The sequence below is a fragment of the Polypterus senegalus genome, chromosome 11, assembly GCF_016835505.1.
Source record: "Polypterus senegalus isolate Bchr_013 chromosome 11, ASM1683550v1, whole genome shotgun sequence".
NCBI classification, from domain to species: domain Eukaryota; kingdom Metazoa; phylum Chordata; class Cladistia; order Polypteriformes; family Polypteridae; genus Polypterus; species Polypterus senegalus.
Window position 1 is genome coordinate 51,038,212 of NC_053164.1, and position 22,736 is coordinate 51,060,947.

General features: G+C 36.1%; 1 protein-coding gene across 2 annotated transcripts in view; it reads right to left on the reverse strand.

Moving 5' to 3' along the window:
* Window positions 1-6,005: 6,005 nt before the first annotated feature.
* The window catches only part of LOC120538953 (dual specificity protein phosphatase 26-like), a 28,660-nt gene continuing 11,929 nt past the window's right edge, over window positions 6,006-22,736 (reverse strand). For both annotated transcript variants that reach the window (XM_039768595.1, XM_039768594.1), the window contains exons 3-4: window positions 17,087-17,298; window positions 6,006-10,087 (exon numbers count right to left, since the gene is read on the reverse strand). In XM_039768595.1, the coding sequence (XP_039624529.1) occupies window positions 9,888-10,087; window positions 17,087-17,298 (412 nt within the window). In that variant the 3' untranslated portion in view covers window positions 6,006-9,887. The remainder of the gene's footprint in view (window positions 10,088-17,086; window positions 17,299-22,736) is intronic.

Below are 22,736 nucleotides of genomic sequence, written 5' to 3' on the forward strand. Positions count from 1 at the left end.
TTAGTTAATCTAATATGTTTAAATATATATTTGAAGAAAGAAACAATTCATATCCGTTGACTCACATATGACATCTCTAGTTTTTGTCATTTCTTGCATAGTTTTTTTGATCCAAAACCTTGTTTGGTAGCCTGTCTTTTGTACACTTTTTGTGGTAGGTTCCTATGAATTACCCAGCAGTAGTCCACCATCATACTGACACTCCAGCATCCCTCGTACCTTCTTTCCATGTCCTTGATATCCTGATGGAATCTTTCATCCTGCTTTTCAGTCACCACTCCAAGATTTTCAGGAAAAAATTCCAAATGCAAATCCAAAATTTGAATTTTGAAACTCATGTTGCAACCCAATTCTTTAAACTTAACTAATACATTTTTTCAAATTTTCTTTATAATCTGGATCTTTACTGTCACGTAAAAACTTAGAAATGACTTCCCTGAATGTTACAGAATCCTCTTGTTTCAGGTCATTCATTGCACCTGCAAATTCTGAATCAGAAATCAGTTTTCTAAAATCAGGTTCAACTAGAATGCCATCTTTCAGTTTAGTCTCTGAAAACCTGTAAACATTTGGTCTAAATACAAAAAGCAACTTGCATCTTTTGATTGGGTTTTGACAAACTGCTTCATTAAAGCAAGCTTAATATGAAGTGATGTAAATTATTGGCTGTGCTATCGCAGAGAAAACCTGGGCATTTTGTATGCCCTGACTGCTGACCTATTAAAATACACAGAACTTATGACCCATTGGTGCTCATTGCCATTTGTTTTCTTGAGAAGATTTTCAAACATTTAACCACAGATTTTAATATTAGAAAATATTAAATTCAAACAAATAATCATTAAAATAAAAATATTGATATTAATTAAAGTGCAAGAACAATAAAAAACCCATAATTGACAGTTAAAAAATATGTTTTGTGATTAAATGTTACTTGATTGAGAAAAATGGTTTTCATTTTTTTAATTCATTGATCAAAAACATATAAAAATCACATTAAATAATAAAAACAATCTTTTCAATGTATACCTCTGTAATTTCCATTGATCTACAGGTATACACTACACAACATACTATATTATATAATCTAACATTCTATTAGTGTTTTTGATGTCTGCTGTTAAGTGGAAGTTGTAGATAGTGACATCCACTATGACTCTTAAGTCTTTCTCATAAGTTGTACTTTTAAGTTTCACGCCTCCCGTTGTGTTTTCATATCTAAGATTTTTACTTCCTACATGTGATAACTCACATTTATTTACATTAAATTTCATCTGCCCACACCTTATTTTGTCCAGGTCTCTTTTTAGCGATTGGGCTGATTCTTCATTGTCTGGCAGTCCAGCTAGTGTCATACCATCTATACTCATTAGCCAGCTTGTTTTTTACATTCTTATCCAAATAATTAGTTATATTAAAATGCAAAGTGGTTATAGCACTGATTTCTGAAGGACACAAAAACTTGTCTTATTATAACACTTTGTTTCCAATTTTTAATGCAATTATGTATATATCAACACACTGTGTCTCGATTTCCCACTTCTTTCTCTGTAATACCTAAAATCATTATCCTTTATCACAGCTTTTTGAAAATCCTCAAAGAATTTAAGCCTATTATTGAAGCACAACCTTCTCAGTCTAAAGCCATGCTCTCTGTTTTACAGTACACGTGTTTTTGCCACATGATGTTCGATTTTTTCCTTAATGGTTGCTTCAATCAGAATGTCTTACTGCCCTATAGTTACTTGGATCAGCATGATCACCTCTTTTGTATTTAATAGCTTCTAGGCCTTAGAAATGTCCTCAGTGTGCAGTGATGTTCAAAAAATAAGAATCAATAGTTTATATATATACTTACTACACTAATTAACCACTCTAGAATATGTTATCTTGCCCCAGTAAGTTTTTACATCTCAGCCTATTGAATCTAAACAACAGTCCTTCTACAGTTTCCAAATCACTAAGTACTTTCTTTATAGTCTCTTTTACTGTTGAGAGGTTATCCATTTTTTACACATGTAAGTTCCAGAAAAGGTTTTAAATGTTCAAATTCATGATAACATGCCAGCTGAGCCTATTTCCAAGAGATTCAGGCTCAGTCCACTGAAATCAGGACATTTTTACCATCAGACTAGTAAAATTTATCATCACAAATTTCCGTAACGTTAATGTCCTTAAGATATGAGGGGAAAACCAGAGTGCTAGTAGAAAATGACAGATGAAATCACAAAGAATGTGCAAACTCCAAACTGACAGTGAAAGAGCTGTTACTGAGTGTCTCTCTCCTGGATCTGAAGGTAAGCAGTGTGCATCAAACATTGCCAATAATTAGCACTATTGTGATTTATATTTTAAATAGTTATGCAGATGTACTCATACTTTTTGCTGTCATTACATATTTACACATTGATTTAGCTTGCGTACATACACACACATATGTATGCAAGCACTTTAGCCTGTACAGTACTTTAAATTAAAACACTCTATGATCTTTTTGAAAATTACACATTTAGAAAAAAACTAGAAAACAAGGTTAAAGGCTGAGAAAGTGCAGGAATATCTGGGTATTAAGGGAAACAGTTGGAAGTACTGCTGTATGTGGAGTTATTATATTTGTTGTGGAAATTTGCAAATAATATTGAATAAGGCATTAACCCAACCTGCTGCCTGTTTGTTACAATGGTTTATATTTTGAGTGCTGCCTCACTGAAAGCCATCTAGTCATCCAGCCTTTGTACCTATTCTCTGAACACAGCCACCTAGACACAGTTGGCAAGGCACAACCTGAGCCAGAGTCGATAAACCTGCCCTTCTTCCTGCTGTATCAGTGTGTTTTATTTGGTGAATTTTACATGGTACGTTTCCAGGTATATGGCTGAAGAATATAAATCAGCATTGAAAATCATGCTAAGTGCCATTTTTCTCTATTGTTCAAGTGTTCAGTCCTTCACCAACTGTTTTAAGGTGTGCTTTAAGTTTATTTCTGGGCTAGCATTAAGCCTTGAGAGTAAAGGACAATTTTTAAGAGTGTGTGTGCAGCTTCCAAAATACACAGTCTGATTTAGGACAGCCAAAAGACAAAGAATTGTGGGAAGTCGAAGTGTAAAGCCGTGCCAAATGACCCACAGTATTTGCATGTTGAGAGCTTGACAATGAAAATTCAAATTGGAAATGAAAACTCAATGAGCAGCAGGTGGCGCCAGTGCTTATTTGTGTTTTTCTTTTCATTTTTGCAGCTTCATTGCTGTTCAGGCTAAAAATGAAATTGCAAATGCTATTCTTTCATTTTATTTTTGATTTTTGCAGCATTCTTGTGTGTACACTTTGAAAATGAAATTGCAAAAGAGAGATTGCCTTTTCATTTTATAATTTTAATTTTCATTTCATTTTTTGCTGAAAAAATCTCCTATATGAGACCTTCTTTCAATAGTATAATGAATAAATATTGAAATAACAGCGCAAAAAGTACTTTCTAAATTGTGGAACATACACTGTAGATTATTTTTAAAATATATTCACCATTTTTTATAATAAATATACTTAATATAAAAGTGAAGAAAGGCTAAATGTCTTTTAACTTTTAATGTAAATGGAATTATAACAAAACACAAGATAGACTCCACCCTACCATATAACTGCATCAGTACTGTAGAATGAATGAATAAATGAATAGAAACTCTAAGACACGAAGAAATATTTTAAATGTGCAGCAATAATGTAGAAATTACCAGCTCTAGCGAGTAATATAAAGCTTTAAAAGTTTAACAAACACAGTAATTAATGTTCTAATGTGATGTGAATAGTATCAACATGTATACAATGCAATATCTATGTGCATCAAAATTAAATAATGGAATATCTCAAAAATGGAATATCTCAAAAGTATCGTAATTATCAACCAGTTCTAGAAACTGAGAAAGGTATCTCAGAAAATCATAGGGAAAAAATCCTTTTGTTGAGCAATCAGAGAAATCACGTATATTACTAATATTCACCAGTCAGACATGTGGAAGTACTATTGTCCAAAAGGGAAGTAGGCAATGAACTAACACTGCAAACCACAGCAGCCACATTAAGTCGCAGGCACTTCCTGGTTTTTGCTGCTCTGACAGAAACTTATGACTTAGTTCCCAACAGCTTTATTTAAATGAATATCAAAAGTAAAAAGATAAATGTAGTGCTCCACAATAAAATTTTAACTAATTCCCTAATATTCAAGTTTTAAGTTGTTTACATGTATTTTATGCAATGAGTGCACCAGCTACTTAACGTTTATGAGATTCTTCAGAGTCACACAGTAAGAGAATAAACTATGAACCTAGATCATACTGCTTACCAGTATGCATGCATATTCGTTTAAAGAGATAAACCATAAAAAAATATATATTGTATATTTTTATATATGTTACTTACAACATGTAGGTTGTAGAGAAGGCTGAGAAAAAAATGTAATCTCATGTCTTCATCCAGAACAGAGGTAAAAATGTTTATTACATATAATGCAAGCCTATGGTGACCAATGCTGTATAATGGGAAACAATATGAAAATTTTACATGAAAAAAGAATCCACATCATTTATCTAGTTGTTTGCTCAAAATTACCAAAATGCACATTTTTTTTTTTATAAAATACTGTTAAATAGATAGATGGAAAAATTAGGACACATCATAAACAGAAAGTGCAAGTCACAAGGGACTGAGTTTTTGAATTGAAGGTCCACTTTTTCCCAGTATTGTTTGGTGAAATCTCTGATCTTCAATTCAAAAAAGGCAATATCAAGGAAACTTGTGTTTTCTGTTTATGATGTATGCTCTCAAAGCTCCCTACAACCATATGCTGAAATAAGCAGGTTTCAGAATGTTATTTATAACTGCTAGGCTCAGCACTGCACCAAACCCACTACACCAAATTGGATTAAGCAGGTTTGAGCTTGCTAATGCTAATGTAATTGTTGAAAATTTTCTGCAAAGTTACAAAATTATACAGGTATTTACATTATCTTTAATTTGTACAGCACCTTGTAATTATACTTGCTTTAAAAGAAGCCATATCAAATAAAGAAATAATAGTTCAAGACATGGCATAACTACTGCATAACTTGTGTGATGGACATGCAGGATGGAATGGCATCCTCACTGGAATGAGTCCAACTCCCATGCCTGCCTGAGAAGCCAATTTAATGAGTGGTCAGAAGCAAGGCGTTCTCTGTCTCAACCAGGAGGCTGGTATGCCATGCCAACATAATATAAGGAATGGATGTACTGGCATCCTGACAGGGTTAGACAGAAGACCAGTGGCTGGCTTGGCTCAGTGTGGTACATGGACATGAGGAAACTCCTTTCTAAGACTGTACACTCCCCTGGTGCGCTGGGTGGCAGCATTCGTAGGCTGATGTACCCATACACACACCCGCAGTGTGTATTGGGAACTGTAATCCTTTTGGGCAGCTCTTCTGGGTTCCATGGGTGCCACCAGGGGACCTGCAGGGAATGACTATCCCTATTTTGTGTGCAGAATCCTGACATTGGAAGTACTTTCAAATCCTGCATTACAGGAGCCTCCACTTATCATTCAATATAAGGAGAAAGAGGACAAAACTTGCGTGAAGGAGTGGGAGAATGTGTGAAAAAAGGGAAAGAAAGGACTGGCATTGTTTTTGAATTGTAGAAAAGAAGACACTTGTATAAAGTAATCTTGTTTAATAAAAAGGTCATTTTAAACCCAAGACTGTTGTTGGGAAGTCGTGTCTGTAGTTTGATTGGGTAGAGGGCAGGGGGAGGGGGTATTGCAGCACCACCTAGTGGCCAGATCTGAATAAGAATCATGTGTTAAAATTTTTATATTGTGTCAAAACTGCCTACTGAATGATTTTCTCTTATGTAAGGAGTCCCAGTACTGAATACAACTTAAAATTACTGCTTTCAGGGACATCTGGTAGATAGAATTTCTCTTGAAAAAATGTTTAAGTAAATAGGTATAAAATAACCATCAAGAAAGAATCATATATTGTTTAATATACACGTTTATTAAATACATCATTAAACAGTACATCAAGACTTGAATTTATAAAAAGCAATAATAAAGATTTATGCATTAGGTAACAAATACTTTGTAATAAAAGAGAAACAGGGTGAATTCATTTAAAACCATTTTGACTGATAGGAAAATATATATAAGGCAGTAGGTACTAGGCTTTGTGATATAAAAATTACACAATGGGTGAATAAAAATAATTCAAGTATTATTAAGAACTACAAAAATGAGAAAAGCTAATGTAGCAAACAGATTGGAAATGAAGAGGATGAGGCGCCTCTAATGAACCTCCCTCCATGGCAGTGATTAAAATGTGTTTCCTTTAATATGTTGTCAATGACAGCCCGGCACATAGATTTAAACTTGAAAATTATTTATGTTTAATGATGTAACAAAGCTTCAAATACTTATGATTAATGTTTAACATACATCATGAATAAATACTAAGACAGATATAATCTCTGACACCAAAAAAGTGGCAGTATGTTGCTCTCAGTATGTTGTATCCAGCATTGAATCAAAGTCACTCATTAAAAAGAGTCACCTCCACAGAGTGAATGGTGTAAGAGCCATTCATTCATCTATGAAATCTCTGGCTTTATCCAATGACTTATCAAATCTTTAACATATTATCTCACAGGCATCTCTCCTTCATTTAATTATGACTAAGGCAGTGTAATCACCCTGAACACAATTTACATGCCATGTTACCAAAAGTACAGTACTACTGGAAATTGTAGGAGTGGGCAGAATGGTCAACAATCCCTATTACAATATAATTAAAAACTCGGAAGATATTGATATAATGTACAGTATTTGTATATACTTTTCATACTGAAATATTTTTTTAACAAATAACACCCATTCTTATACTCAAAGAGATTTGATAGCAAGTGTTCACCTCTCGCCCACTTCCACTGGAAATGAAAACATGTTGAACCATCTTTAGTATCCTTGAATGCCTAAGCAGCATTTTAGGTTTAGAAAATAAAAGGATGGATGGATTTGCTCAAAGGTTTTATACCAGATGTTTTTCTTTCATTTTTGTAACAGGACAATGCACAATGACATGTTTTACATAAACACATATTTTCTACAAAATTTGTCATTGTTTAAAATTAGATTATTTAGACTAGAAAGTCAAATACAGTTTAACACAGAATAAATGTATGAAGGTCTCATGGAAGCCCCTTCTGTGAAGTAACTTTCATATGTTAGTGACGATCCAGCGTGTCAGTTTGGTCATGTATTAAGGGCACTACTCATTCTTAGTAATCTAACCACAGTGTATACTAGTATATATACTAGTATATATGCTACATCTATGGATCAATTTCAAAATGGCAGCATCATGAAATATTTATATTTTGTACTAGAAACCTGCCCTCTCACCTCACTTTTTTTTGAGACAGTTAAAATGGACTTAGACATTTGTTATGTAAAATTATTTGATGATATGGCCACATATTTATCATTTACCTCTTTCCCTAGAGAAAAGGGAGTACACAGGTACTTGTTGGTACAAGTTACTGAGATGCTAACTGAAGCTCTAAGCTACATTTGTGAACTTTGGCTGCTGGACTCAACAAACATTGTAGGGTAAGAAGGCTATATTTGTTTGTTTTTTTCTTCTTCAAATAACTGTATTTATTCCAAGCCTAAACACACATCATTTCATTATAATGTTTTCTGCACATTTCAGAGCATTTCCTCAGACTAGCATGCCTACTTAGAATAATTATTCCTGCAAAAGCAGTTAAATAAACAGATGTCTTCTACACATATTTGTCAGTTGACTGGCGCCAGCATCTGTTAGTAAGCTCTTTATAATCCTGAGTGGGACTGAGAATAGTGTGACAAAACATATGTGATTACCTTTTCAAACCTGATCCAGCCAGCTATCTTTAAAAAGTCTTTGAATGTTTAGCTTTTTGATTTTGATTATAAAGTAAATAATTATGTGCCTAAGCATTTGCTAATGAACACAAAGTATAAAGAAAAAATTAATAGTCATAGATAGATTGAGAGATGGATAGATAGATAATATGACACCTATCTAACATATCCTTTTTTTAAGTATGGCATCCAGTAAGCATGTTTCACATGATAACTGAATATTTCACTAAGATGGATAGGCTATATACAGGTACACATAGCAAAAGTAATCCTATTCATCAGCCTTTAAGTCAGAAAGAAACATCAGGAATCTTTATCATTCACAAAAAGTAAATCAGTATTTTCCCCTGTAATTCTTTTTAGCTCAGTTGTTACTGGATAAGCATAGTGATTACCTTTGGAACAGTCAGTTCACAGTAATAGGAAAAATAACTCTTCTCTAACTAAGTACACAACAACAGGACACAGGTTGCTAATGCTATCTACCACATCTTGTAGTAACACTGGACTGATCTACATTACCAAAGGTTTTGTTTCCTTCTCTGAAGCAAAAGCCTGTTCACCACAAAAAATATTAACTTGATATAGTGTTATCTTCTGTCAAAAGAAATTAAGTAACATTGCTTTTTCCATTGCAAAACAGCAGCTCACAAACTTTACCATCTAAGACAAATGACCCAAAACATCTTAGATGTGTATGATCTTCAGATAAGGATTCATTATCTTCTGTTCACCTGTTTTAAAATCAGGAAAAATACAGTTCTAGTTCCAGCTCAGCCACTAACTCATTGTTTATCATGAGCAAGTCACTATTCCCACCTGTGTTCCTTTCTCACAAATGGGATATGAGAACTGGGATGTTGCTTGAAATGCATTTCCGGCAGTTACTAATGCACAGTTTTATCTTGTATTATATAAAGTGCTTAGGGAACGTGTATTTTAAATAAATAAAATGAAGGCCACAAAATTTAGACCATGTTACAAAAATATACTTATATAGCACCTTTCCTGCTGACATACCTTCATAGAGTACTTTAGTTAATTTAGCTAAAATATTTAGGATAAGGATGGGTAAAGAATTAACAAATAGTATTAGGTTTTAATTTTGTTGTACAATCTGGAAAATAAAATTTCTGTATTAGTCATTATTTTTAAAATGACATTAATCAACTTTAAAATTGCATAAACAATGGATCAGTTTAATTTACCATTATAGTTCAAGGGTTGTGATATTTAGAATGCACATCACCTTCTAAAGAAATCCGTGTGAGCACAGCATGTGTAGTTTTAAAGTGGCAGTTAACACAGGTGTCACTTCAAAAAAAGGAATTCTATTCAGAAAATGCCCTTCTACCCAGTTAAATGGTTAAATAATAAAACTGAGATCATCTTACCTGGTGTATTAGAGAATTAAGTCTTGACACCATTTTTTAAAAATATTACATAAATGTGCACACTAAGTAATAGATCAGAAAACTAGGTATTGGCCAAAAAACCAATGCATTGGAAACGAAAGTGCATTAAAGTAATAAGGACCATAGCTCTTAGCATGTCCCCCAGTCAATAAACACTGTGATAATCTTGAACTTGATTTACTCATTTTATATTTTTTACCTTTTTCTACAATTGGAAAAAAAGAGATTATTGTAGCATTAAATATTAAAATCAGCATCTGTCTCTGATGCCTGAGTTATACTCATGTTGGACTAGTGGCAAGTCCATTGCCAAAGTCAGCCCTTTGAGTTAAACTGTTGGGTTCTTATACATATCAAAATGAGTAGTCCAAATTCTTTTAGAGTGTACACTTTTTTAAAAACTGAATTATATTTCACAAAGAGGAACATCTTTTCTAGCAACATAATTGGTAAGAAATTTTCTGTTTAAAAAATAAAATTACAGATTTGCCATATATCAAGTAATATTGTTTGCAGTGTACTCTTGCCTCCAGTCAAATCAGTCATGTCTTTCGACTGGCTTTTAGGACTGAATCCAATCCTGACAGCTGCCGTAGGAAGCCACGGTTGGGGATGATACCACGGTGGTCTTTCACAGTTTTAATGGCTTCCACCAATGTCATGTCTTGACGAATCATGAGATATGCCAGGACCAGGGTAGCTGATCTACTGACTCCAACAGCACAGTGCACTAAGATGCATCCTGCAATAAGAAAGAGACAAACTTAGTTAATACCCATTGCCATATTACGAAACAGACAAGCAGTTTTTATTTTATATAATAACTTTCAAAAAGAATGCCATCAGAAAGTGTTTAATAAAAACACATTGTTATACAGAACAACAAAATAGAATAAAGATCATTCAAATAAATACAGTCCTAAAATACAAGAAGCACTTTAAGAATACTTTACCTAAATTTAAAAAACAAACCTAGTATTTATAGATGTATATATCGATGTTACTGAAATTACTTGTTGTCTTTTATATATTAAATTGTTTACTCTTCCCTGTTGCATTTAAGATGTACTGCTTTTGATTATTGACCGAATGACCCAAATGTTCATTAATTTTATTGTTTTTCTACAGATGTCATATTAGAAATTAGCCAGTTTGTGTTGAAGTATCAACAGCTAGGTAGCAGAGTACCTTTTATCTGAAACAACTTTTATTATTCTTATACAACCCCAGTTCCAATGAAGTTGGGACGTTGTGTAAAACGTAAATAAAAACAGAATACAATGATTTGCAAATCCTTTTCAAACTATATTCAATTGAATACACTACAAAGACAAGATCTAATGTTCAAACTGATTTTTATTGTTGTTTTGCAAATTTTCACTCATTTTGAATTTGATGCCTGCAACATGTTCCAAAAAAGCTGGGACAGGAGCAGCAAAAGACTGGGAAAGTTGAGGAATGTTCAAAAAACACCTGTTTTGAACATTCCAGAGGTGAACAGGTTAATTGGAAACAGGTGTTTGTCATGATTGGGTATAAAAGGAGCATCCCCAAAAGGCTCAGTCATTCACAAGCAAGGATAGGGTGAGGTTCACCACTTTGTGAAAAACTGTGTGGGAAAATAGTCCAGCAGTTTAAGAACAACTTTTCTCAACATACAATTGCAAGGAATCTAGGGATTTCATCATCTGCTGTCCATAATATCATCAAAAGATTCAGAGAATCTGGAGAAATCTCTGCAAGTAAGCGGCAAGGCTGAATACCAACACTGGATGCCCGTGACCTTCGATCCCTCAGGTGGCACTGCATTAAGAACCGACATCATTCTGTAAAGGATATTACCACATGGGGTCAGGAATACTTCAGAAAATCATTGTCAGTTAACACAGTTCGTTGCTACATCTACAAGTGCAAGTTAAAACTCTACCATGGAAAGCGAAAGCCATATATCAACAACACCCAGAAACGGCGTCGGCTTCTCTGGGCCCGAGCTCATCTGAGATGGACTGACGCAAAGTGGAAAAGTGTGCTGTGGTCTGACGAGTCCACATTTCAAATTGTTTTTGGAAATCATGGACGTCGTGTCCTCCAGGCCAAAGAGGAAAAGGACCATCCAGATTGTCATTAGCGCAAAGTTCAAAAGCCAGCATCTGTGATGGTATAGGGGTGTGTTAGTGCCCATGGCATGGGTAACTTGCACATCTGTGAAGGCACCATTAATGCTGAAAGGTACATACAGGCTTTGGAGCAACATATGCTGCCATCCAAGTGATGTCCTTTTCAGGGACGTCCCTGCTTATTTCAGCAGGACAATGCGAAGCCGCATTCTGCATGTGTTACAACAGTGTGGCTTCGTAGTAAAAGAGTGCAGGTACTAGACTGGCCTGCCTGCAGTCCAGACCTGTCTCCCATTGAAAAGGTGTGGCGCACTATGAAGCACAAAATACGGCAATGGAGACCCTGGACTGTTGAGCAACTGAAGTTGTACATCAAGCAAGAATGGGAAAGAATTCCACCTACACAGCTTCAACAATTAGTGTCCTCAGTTCCCAAACGCTTATTGAGTGTTGTTAAAAGGAATGGTGATATAACACAGTGGTAAACATGCCCCGTCCCAGCTTTTTTGGAACGTGTTGCAGGCATCAAATTCAAAATGAGTGAAGATTTGCAAATCAACAGTAAAGTTTATCAGTTTGAACATTTGATATCTTGTCTTTGTAGTGTATTCAATTGAATAAAATTGAATCTAGGTTGAAAAGGATTTGCAGATCATTGTATTCTGTTTTTATTTACATTTTACACAACGTCCCAACTTCATTGGAATTGGGGTTGTAGTATGAAATTTGTTTCTGGAACACAGTCCCATTTACTTAGTCACCTGTTGTTATCAGCTCTTGGTTGTTGTTTAACTGTGTCATCAGTATATGTACAATTCAGAAGTGATGCACAGAGAGTGCTGATCTTACCTGTCATTGAAACACAAAGACCATCTAGATTTGTAAACAAATTACTCTGATTTCTGATTTTGGCTGAGCAAATAGTACATGATAATTATATGGAAATGAGCAACCAAGTGTAATACCCAAGTATACCACATGTGGTTTCTGTATTTGTACTTTTAAGTAGACCTGTCTGGAAAAAAACAACTATGAAAGGAGAGTACACAACTTTCAACTTTATCAAAAAAGTTGACTGCCCCCTCGCCGAAACTGATCTCAACAAGGGCAGCGTGAAACACTATACAGTACATATAGTATGTCATTAGCAGGAAGCTGTTAAAACAACTGTAACTGCCTCCTCTAATACTAGCACACTACAATAGGTTCTTCTGCTTGTAATGCCTACCAGATACCTCCAAGTTGTGCTAATGACACGTGTAAAAGTTAGAACATAGCCAAACATATATCTTAAACAATTAAGGCATAATCAACCAACCAACCAACCATTTCCTAACCCGCTGAATCCGAATACAGGGTCACGGGGGTCTGCTGGAGCCAATCCCAGCCAACACAGGGCACAAGGCAGGAACCAATCCTGGGCATGGTGCCAACCCACCACAGGACACACACAAACACACCCACCACACACTAGGGCCAATGTAGAATCACCAATCCACCTAACCTGCATGTCTTTGGATTGTGGGAGGAAACCGGAGCGCCCGGAGTAAACCCACGCAGACACGGGGAGAACATGCAAACTCCACGCAGGGAGGACCCGGGAAGCGAACCTGGGTCTCCTAACTGCGAGGCAGCAGCGCTACCACTGTGCCACCGTGCCGCCCTGGCATAATCAAGAACAAATAAATATGGTTCTGGAGTAAAATATGCTTATCTGGGAAATCAGAAGAATAATAAATGATAAGCAAAAGTAAATTGTCACCTCTATATCAAGAACATAATCGAGTGACACAAAGTTAAAAAGGAACCAAATCTGAGGCAAGATAAAACACAGGCTACTTATATACAGTAAAACCCCTGATTGAATGTTCTCCTATTTAGCATTTTTCTGTATTTAACATTTATTTTAGTTTCTGTTGTTGAGCATATAAAAACTGTTGTCCAAACAAGTGTGATCATTTAAGGCTGCAACTAAAAGTGTCCGTATTCTGATTTTTGCTTCATAGCTGACTTTTTTTTGTTTGACTGTTAAAATTAATTTTGTGGATGATCCAAATCTGCTATAAGTGTACAAATATCTATCTTGAATATAACCCTTGTGTGCAAAATTAACAAAAAAAAAACAAATTTGTCAGACTGATGCAACCTACTAGAGAGATACTGGGTGTTAACTCAGTTTCACGTCGTTTCAGTGCAGGATATCTGCAAATTCATCAGCTCATGAATGGACACGAAGAAAAACAGAAAATGAAAAATCACAACTATTGCTTTAAGTTCATTTATCACTAGCATATCTACTGTATACATAAAAACCACTGCAGACAAGAGAGGAGCCAGTTTAGAGGTTCATGGTTTTGATTGCAAAATAGTGGTTAAGAAAGTAGCATAATTTCTTTCTGAAAGGTTGTGATTCCATGTTGTTTTTTGCTGATCACACTTCTCTAAAAAGATTAGATCCATGTCTCAATTGAGTGGAAAAACCGGCACTGAGCTACAGTGTGAATGTAGCCTTATTTTTTTTTCAGAAATTAAACATAAGCTAGTATGTGCCACACTGCAGTCAGGCTTTGGCCTCTCAAGGTTTAAAAACAGCGGCATTACCATCAACACAATGGTGTTCATTAAAATGAGTAACAATCTGTAACAACAAAAAGGATAATAATAAACACACACATTTCTATTAGAAATCAAGACATATTTAAACTGGTATATACAGTATCTAGTAATCATAAAAATAACTGCAGTGTAACTACAGAAAACCTAAGCACAGCAAACACCTGTGCTAATGGGAACCTGAAAAATCAGTGACAGTTTCCTTCATTTAACACTTTTTATTCAGTCAATCCCTAGAAAATGCTAAAATGTAGTTCTACTGTATTTGTTAGCGAGTTATGGTGCAGCAGAAAAGTTTAGCATTGCTCTCAACCAATAAAAGATTTGCTTGCTAAAAAATTGTTGCTAAGGTAAATGCTGCATTTCATAAAGAAAGATGGTAACTGACTGGGAAACATATACTGCTCAAAAAAATTAAATGAACACTTTTTAATCAGAGTATAGCATCAAGTCATTGAAACTTCTGGGATATTGATCTGGTCAGTTAAGTAGCAGACGGGGTTGTTAATCAGTTCAGATGTATTGGTGTTAATGAAATTAACAACAGGTGCACTAGAGGGGCAACAATGAGACGACCCCCAAAACAGGAATGGTTTAACAAGTGGAGGCCACTGACATTTTTCCCTTCTCATCTATTCTGTCTGTCTTTTCACTAGTTTTGCATTTGGGTATGGTCAGTGTCACTACTGGTAACATGAGGCGATACCTGGACCCTACAGAGGTTGCACAGGTAGTCCAACTTCTCTAGGATGGCACATCAATACGTGCCATTGCCAGAAGGTTTGCTGTGTCTCCCAGCACAGTCTCAAGGGCATGGAGGAGATTCCAGGAGACAGGCAGTTACTCAAGGAGAGCTGGACAGGGCCGTAAAAGGTCCTTAACCTTAGCCGGTATCTGCTCTTTTTAGGGCAAGGAGAAACAGGATGAGCACTGCCAGAGCCCTACAAAATGACCTCCAGTGGGCCACTGGTGTGAATGTCTCTGACCATACAGTCACAAAAAGACTTCATGAGGGTGGCCTGAGGGCCCAATGTCCTCTAGTGTGTCCTGTGCTCACTGCCCGGCACCGTGGAGCTCGATTGGCATTTGCTATAGAATACCAGAATTCGCAGGTCCTTCACTGGCGCCCTGTGCTTTTCGCAGATGAGAGCAGGTTCACCCTGAGCACATCTGACAGACACGTTATGCTGCTTGTAACATCGTTCAGCATGACCGGTTTGGTGGTGGGTCAGTGATGGTCTAGGGAGGCCATGGAGGGATGCCCAGACCTCTACAGGGTAGACAATGGCACCTTGACTGCCATTAGACATCAGGATGAAATCCTTGGAGCCATTGTCAGCCCCTATGCTGGTGCAATAGGTCCTGGGTTCCTCCTGATGCACGACAGTGCCCGGCCTCATGTTACGAGAGTATGCAGGCAGTTCCTGGAGAATTAAGGAATTGATACCATTGACTAGCCCCCATCCTCTCCTAACCTAAATCAAATGGAACACCTCTGGGACATTATGTGTCGGTCCATCCGAAAGACTGTCTAGGAGCTCAATGATGCCCTGGTCCAGATCTAGGAGGAGATCCCCCAGGACACTATCCGTTATCTCATTAGGCGCATGCCCTGACGTTGTCAGGCATGCGTACAAGCACATGAGGGCCATACAAACTACTGAGTTAGATTTTGAGTTGCTGCAATGAAATTTCGGCAAAATGGACTAGCCTGCCGCATCATTTTTTCATTTGGATTTTCAGGGTGTCTTTGAATTCAGCCCACTGTAGGTTGATAATTTTCATTTCCACCAAATGATGTGGCATCCTTTCATTCCTAACACATTACCCAGTCCATATCAGCATTGATATATAGCATGATATTTTTCCCATTGAGATCTGATGTGTTTTCAAAGTGTTCCTTTAATTTTTTTGAGCAGTTTATATTTTAATGGACAAATGAAGTGAGCTATTTGACTTAGGTTCTCTGAAAACACCACCCAGTTTTAGGTTATTCTAATGTTTGATTGTAGCTGACCTCATTTTGCACGCTGCCTATATGGCAGTATGCAGTCTGTTGGTTATTTGTAAAATTTCTATACTTAAAACAAATATGTGTTTTAACAGACTTCACTTTGACTGCTTTAATGGTGAAAATGCTAAATGACGGTAATTCTGGTATGCTAAACGTAGCCATGTCTTTTCCAGGTTGCCCACAATTTGGCAGCAACTGAGTAGGATCCAGCATGAGTCAAATGCGTAACAAAAGAAATTGCACAGTCTAATAAACTTTGTTTTAAAAAAGTTAAGCAAACGTTTTAAAAAGTACAAATCACAAATATTCAAAAAAAGTTATTACACACGGAGAATAAAAGGCAAAAAGGGAAAAAATGTTTAATTACAATCTTAGCTTTCTCATGTTAAAGTTAAGTTACTTTCTATACTTAAAAATTGTGTTATTTTCTATGGCAAAACTACATAGTCTTCACTTCAGTATGTTCAGTTTTTACAGTATGGTTTGAAAATGTTTTCCCTCCATGCCTTATCAACTGTAAGGCAGGTCATAGCCTGAGCTAGTGACTAGTCAGAATGACAAGAAAAAATAGAATATTCCATTTACAATTCAGCTTGTAGGGGTTATAATAGATTATTCCACTGATTATATACTATTACAGTATATACAGTATAGGCACATGTTTTAACATAACCAGGAAAATATTTCTATCAATTTACCATAACCTAACTAACAAATGGTTCTTACACTTAATGAGCAATTTGACTGTACAGTACTTGGGTTCACAGAGCCATCAGTAAAAGGGAAAAAACATCAAAGACAAAGATTTCCAAATGACGAAATCTCATTCAAACTTGAGCATTTTTGTGATATTAACATGATACTGACGTGCAAATCACAGTATGTCAAGGTCAATATTAACCAAACTGGGGGAAAAAAGCAGAAGGGTCCAGCACACCATAGCACATATGGTAGCATCTAAGTGACTTTTCATCAGACATTTAACATATAATCTTACCTCCATTGGACAACGCTTTGTGGATGAAGTCTGCTGCTGGGTAGAAATTCACACTCATATCAAATGTGGGAGAGTCATGCGCTTCAATTCCATGATAGGTGATATTCATTCCTTCATAGTACTCTGCTCCTCCTCTCCATTTACTGTGAGCACAGTTTAAAATGTGTGTAATCCCCAGCTTGGTCAACTCTCGACGGTCCGCAGCTATGTCCCTAAGAAATAAGGTGAAATGAATTCCTGTGTATTACAGTGGGGGATTGATCAATAAGTGCTAGATTTGTAAAATCAAATAAAGTAAAATGCAAGTCTATTAGAAAAAGTCAAGGTCAGTATGCCCAAGAGAAACAATTATTAATTAAAGGCAGCTAGCAATCACAGGACATTACCTTAAAAACCTCCACTTTGCTGTATTTTTATCAGTGTCTGTTTTGATTTACTTCCGCTTAACTGAGTCATTCTTAATTCAAATTGCATGATCTACTTAAAATAATAATAATATAATTGTTTAATAAAATAATCCCTTTAATCTTTTCTTCGGATGTAGTGAATGAATTATGCTCTACATAATCCAGTTCATAGTTTATCACACCTGGTCAAGGTGTATGGTCATTGCATTGCATTTACCTAAGTAAATACTGGGAACATTTAGGGTCATCAATGAACCTAAAACACACATCTTTGTGATGTATGAGAAAAAAATGTAAAATCCCTCTGAAAATACTTCACAGACGTGTAATTTCTGCACATATTAACTGGTTTGTAGGTTTTGAAAGTTCCAGGAAGATGGGTCTATGAAGTTACAATGCAAACTACCTTTTAGCCTCATGCAACTGAAATATAACAAAATGTGGGCAAAATTATATAACACATCTAAAAATGTGGCTGTGATCATGCATTTTTATTACCAGAGATTTTAGAATAAACACGTAATATATCTTTCTCAGACCAGCTTTTATCTAGTCTAGGGTTGCTCTTGGCTAGATTTTTCCCCAGAAGTATCAGTCCATCACTGGACCTACTCACGCACACATCCACACAAATAAACAGAGGGAGCTAATCTAGAATTGCCATTTAACACCCATTTCTTTGGGGATTTAAATGGTAAACCAGAGTACTTTGAGGCAGTACCACTTAACCAGTCGCCTTGGAATAAGTGCCTGAAAAGAAATTATAATATACCAGGGATGTCTGGAAAAATTGATACAAAATACTAGTAATGCATACTGTACATTACTAAATTAGCAAAATCATCTGGCTCCATATGATTTCATATGTCTTCTGTATGCTTGATTAAGAATGCATGTTACATGCGGTGTATACAGTATACAGTATATAGGAATAAAAAAAAAACGTTAAAATTCATAAGATTTCTCACAAGAAAATATATCTGACACCTAAAAGTAATGAAAAATAACAAGAATAACAGTGTCAATAAAAAGAGTAAACAAGCAAATGCCAAATATTAATAATAATGTCTCCAACTTCCAGTTGCTAATGAGAAACACACAATGGCACTTTGGTTCTGAACAAAAACATCCAAGAAACAAATTGATGTCACTTTCATGTAAAATGGCATTCAAAGCCTCATGTTTCTTTTACCACTTATAAAAAATGTCACGGTTACAATTTCTGTAAATAAATAAAGTGGGGGAAAAATCTCCATAATGTTGAAAAAGGCAAAGCACTCTTATTTTTACGGTAAACAAAATAATAATGCCATTAAGCAAGTAACCTGACTCCTCCTAAGTCTCCATCCATCCATCCATCCATTATCCAACCCGCTATATCCCAACTACAGGGTCATGGGGGTCTGCTGGAGCCAATCCCAGCCAACACAGGGCGCAAGGCAAGAAACAAACCCCGGGCAGGGCGCCAGCCCACCGCAGCCTCCCAAGTCTCTTATGTTAGTAATTCAGTTGCATAAAAGAACAAACAATATATTATTTGAAAGATGAAACGGTGACATTTGCAAGTATTCAATTGGTTGATTGACAATTAAGTAAGCAATCAATCACTGACAAGGAACGCGACACACTTCCTCCCTTTTCTTTAAATGCTAGATCTCAGGATCATGCCTGCGCAACAAAGTAAGGTTTGTAGTGTTTGAAAAAGTAAAGAACTGAAGTTGGACACACCTGTGAACGAACAGTGGAAAGTATAGGTATGATTCCATTCCAGTGAGTTTCTCATTACCACAGACATCTGTTCACCTTTGTTTTCTGAATATCTTATATTGTTAAAAAGCAATATAGTAATAGTTTTACTTTCAATTATAAATAAATATAAGAATAAAGTAGCTAATTTTGTCTACATCTTGGACAATGCAATAAATTCCAGAAAAAAAATGCTTCTGAGCTTGCAAAGTGTGACTCTCACCAAGGTGCAGCAGCAAGTGGAACATTACTTTATTACAGTATTGGGAGGATTCAAGTTATCTAGTCTGTCTAAGACCTAAAGGTAGACAAGCTGCGTTCTAAAACAATGAAATATTACTTCAAATTTTCACAGCACAACTTTGGGATTATTATCTGAGACTCTGCCAATTTTTGTGGAAAATGGCCACTGTAGCATTACATGCCACAGCAGACATATTGAACACAAGTAAATAATTGTGCATTCATGCATGGAGGAGGACTACATCATCATGGTAATATCATAGTCGTGTAACCATGTTTTAAACACAGAAAATGAGAAATTATGGCTAGCCAGAAACAAATATTAATGTAAACAAAAATAAAGAAATAAATGAAAAGAATATGAACTCATGAAGGGGCAAAAATAACAAAGCAGGGTACATGTAAGTCTGTGAGTGATCAGCTTGGTACAAAAGTATTCCCATGCTGGTTGCTTTTAATCAATCTTTGTTTAAACACATAAATAAGCAAACATCCATAGCCCCAAGTATTCAGTTAGGATTTTGTTTGCCTCATTTGTTTTCTATAGTACTTTTTTAAGATTTTCTTTTGAAATCAGAAAAAAAAACTTGTATTCTTGTAAATTCTGACAACTTGCATTCTTATTCAGATTGGTGGTACAGTAATCTACTAACCTAAGGCTATAAGATTTCCTGTTGGATTAATAATTTTGCCAGTAGTAACCTCTGGATTTTGTTCTAACAACTTTGGTACCATTATTATCATAGGCCCTTTGTGTAATTCTCTATTGAGGGGTAGAATAATTGTGTATCTAGTAAGAATAAAGCATGCAGGACAAGGGCCTGCTCATAAAGGAAAACACTGACAAAAGGGTACAGGAGAGAGCTTTAAGGGTTCTAGTTTTGTTTTACTAGTGTGCTAAGGTTAATTTAATGTTAATTCAACACTGTGGCTATGAACATTCTGCTTCAGACACTGCTTTTAACACCTCAGCTGTCTCTTTTTGTCTTGCCTCTATTTTCACTTGTAAGCCTTTGTCTTTTTATCTTCCTTAATTGCTTCCACTTTAAGTAGGAGATCTGGCAGCTTTGTCTTTAACAAAGCCTGGAATGTAACCACAACACTGTAATCAAGTTCTGAAAGTTTCTGGGAGACTGATTTTAACTTTTCACCTGTAGTATGGGAAAAAATATATAAATAATCAATCAGCAAGAAGCTAAAGAATGTTTAGGCATGTTGTTCATGTTATATATAAGAACTGGTGGTTACACAGATTTTCAGAATTATGAGTACCTACAACTCAATATTGACTGAACAAAATGTAACTTTGTGCCACCATTTTGTTTTTACTTGACTAATTCCATCATGTGAACTTTTGTTTGCGGTTACCACCTTGGTTACATAGCGCTGCTGCCTCGCAGTAATGAGACCTGGGTTCACTTCCCAGGTCCTCCGTGCGTGGAGTTTGCATGTTCTCCCTGTGTCTGCGTAGGTTTCCTCCGGGTGTTCCTGTATCCTCCCACAGTCCAAAGACATGCAGGTTAGGTGCATTGGTGATCCTAAATTGTCCCTAGTGTAGGCTTGGTGTGTGCCCTGCGATGGGCTTTCGCCCTGACTGGGGATTTGTTCCTGCCTTGCGCCCAGTGTTGGCTGGGATTGGCTCCAACAAACCCCTGTGACCCTGTGTTAGGATATAGTGGGTTACAGAATGACTGACTGACTGACCTTGGTTACAACCTCACGATAACAGGAAATGAGCAACACATGAGGTCATCATTTCCACAGTTTAAAAGTCGAGAGTCATGCACTTATAAGTTGTCCAACATTCTCAGCTTTTAGATGCATTTATTTTGAATTAAATGTTAATGAACATATCACAACATATCTTTTGACTTCAGTTTAGCATTTGCGTTTTGACACTTAGTATTTTTCTGAAACTTCATGAACAATTCAGAAACGTCTTATTACCACGTGGTTTTTTTTTTCAGCAAACAGAAATTTTGAGGCATGGCTTAGTCTTCCTGGTTCTTTTCCTTTATTGGTTTAGTGATAATCCTTCAGTCTTCAAACAATTTTGTGCTAAATCTACATGAGTGCTAACTCTCTTCTTTCAGTAACTTGTTCTCAATGTTCATGATTTCATTTTGTCTGATCATGATTTTTCATTTGAAATATTTCCAGTAATTCATATCCACTATATCTAGATTTTTTTTGCCATTTGCTTTTGATCCTGAATTTGTCTTGTCATCTGTTTTTTGATCCTAAACACATTACTCAACCCTTCTTCATTTTTTTCAGCTCACTTGAAAACTCTCACCACTGATTTTCTTGGAATTTACATCGTCCCCTTATTGATCATCCATCCATCCATCCATTATCCAACCCACTATATCCTAACTACAGGGTCACAGGGGTCTGCTGGGGCCAATCCCAGCCAACACAGGGCGCAAAGCAGGAAACAAACCCCGGGCAGGGCACTTTATTGACCACCTTGTCACCTATAGTGATAATCACTCTTTATACCTTTTGTTATTTTCTTCAACCAACTTCACAGTGCCACCATTCTACCATATTGCTTTCTGTATCCCTGATATCCTTCTGTACAATCCAAGACCTCATCAGCTGTTTTTAAATATACCATCTGTATCACTTCCCACTTACCATTCACACCAGATGCTTTCAGCATCTTATTAGTTCTTCTCTCAACATTTTTTTTTCACAATTTACTCATTAAGCTCTAAAACCTGTAGCATCAACATTTACTTCTGTTTCCGGAACATTTTAGGAACATTTCCACATATATACATTTCCTGTATATCCCCAGGTAAGATATACAAGCAGGGGTACCTGGCGCTGCCTGGTTTGGGAGCATCAACCACATTTGGGATCAAAACATAACTTATGGTATTCCTCTGAAAAAAACTGTGAATCTGTGTAAAAGTTGCTGTAGATCTGTTAAATGGTGTGAATTTGCATACTCGACAAACACAAATAGAGTTATCTGGCACTGGCCTGCGTGGGAGCACCAACTAAATTTTACAATAGTACATAGCCTACAGTTTTGCCCTGTATAAATCGGGAATATATGGAAAGTTTGAAGATTGATTCAACAGTGTGAATCTGCATACTGGACAAACACACGTTCAGTTTGACAGAATTGTGGCCGCCAAGGGCACTCTGAGCCTCAAACACCAGACACAACTAATCCAGACGCAAATTCCAGCAACATAATAGGTTGTTTATTAAATAATAATTTTCTCAAAGGCTTCAATTAG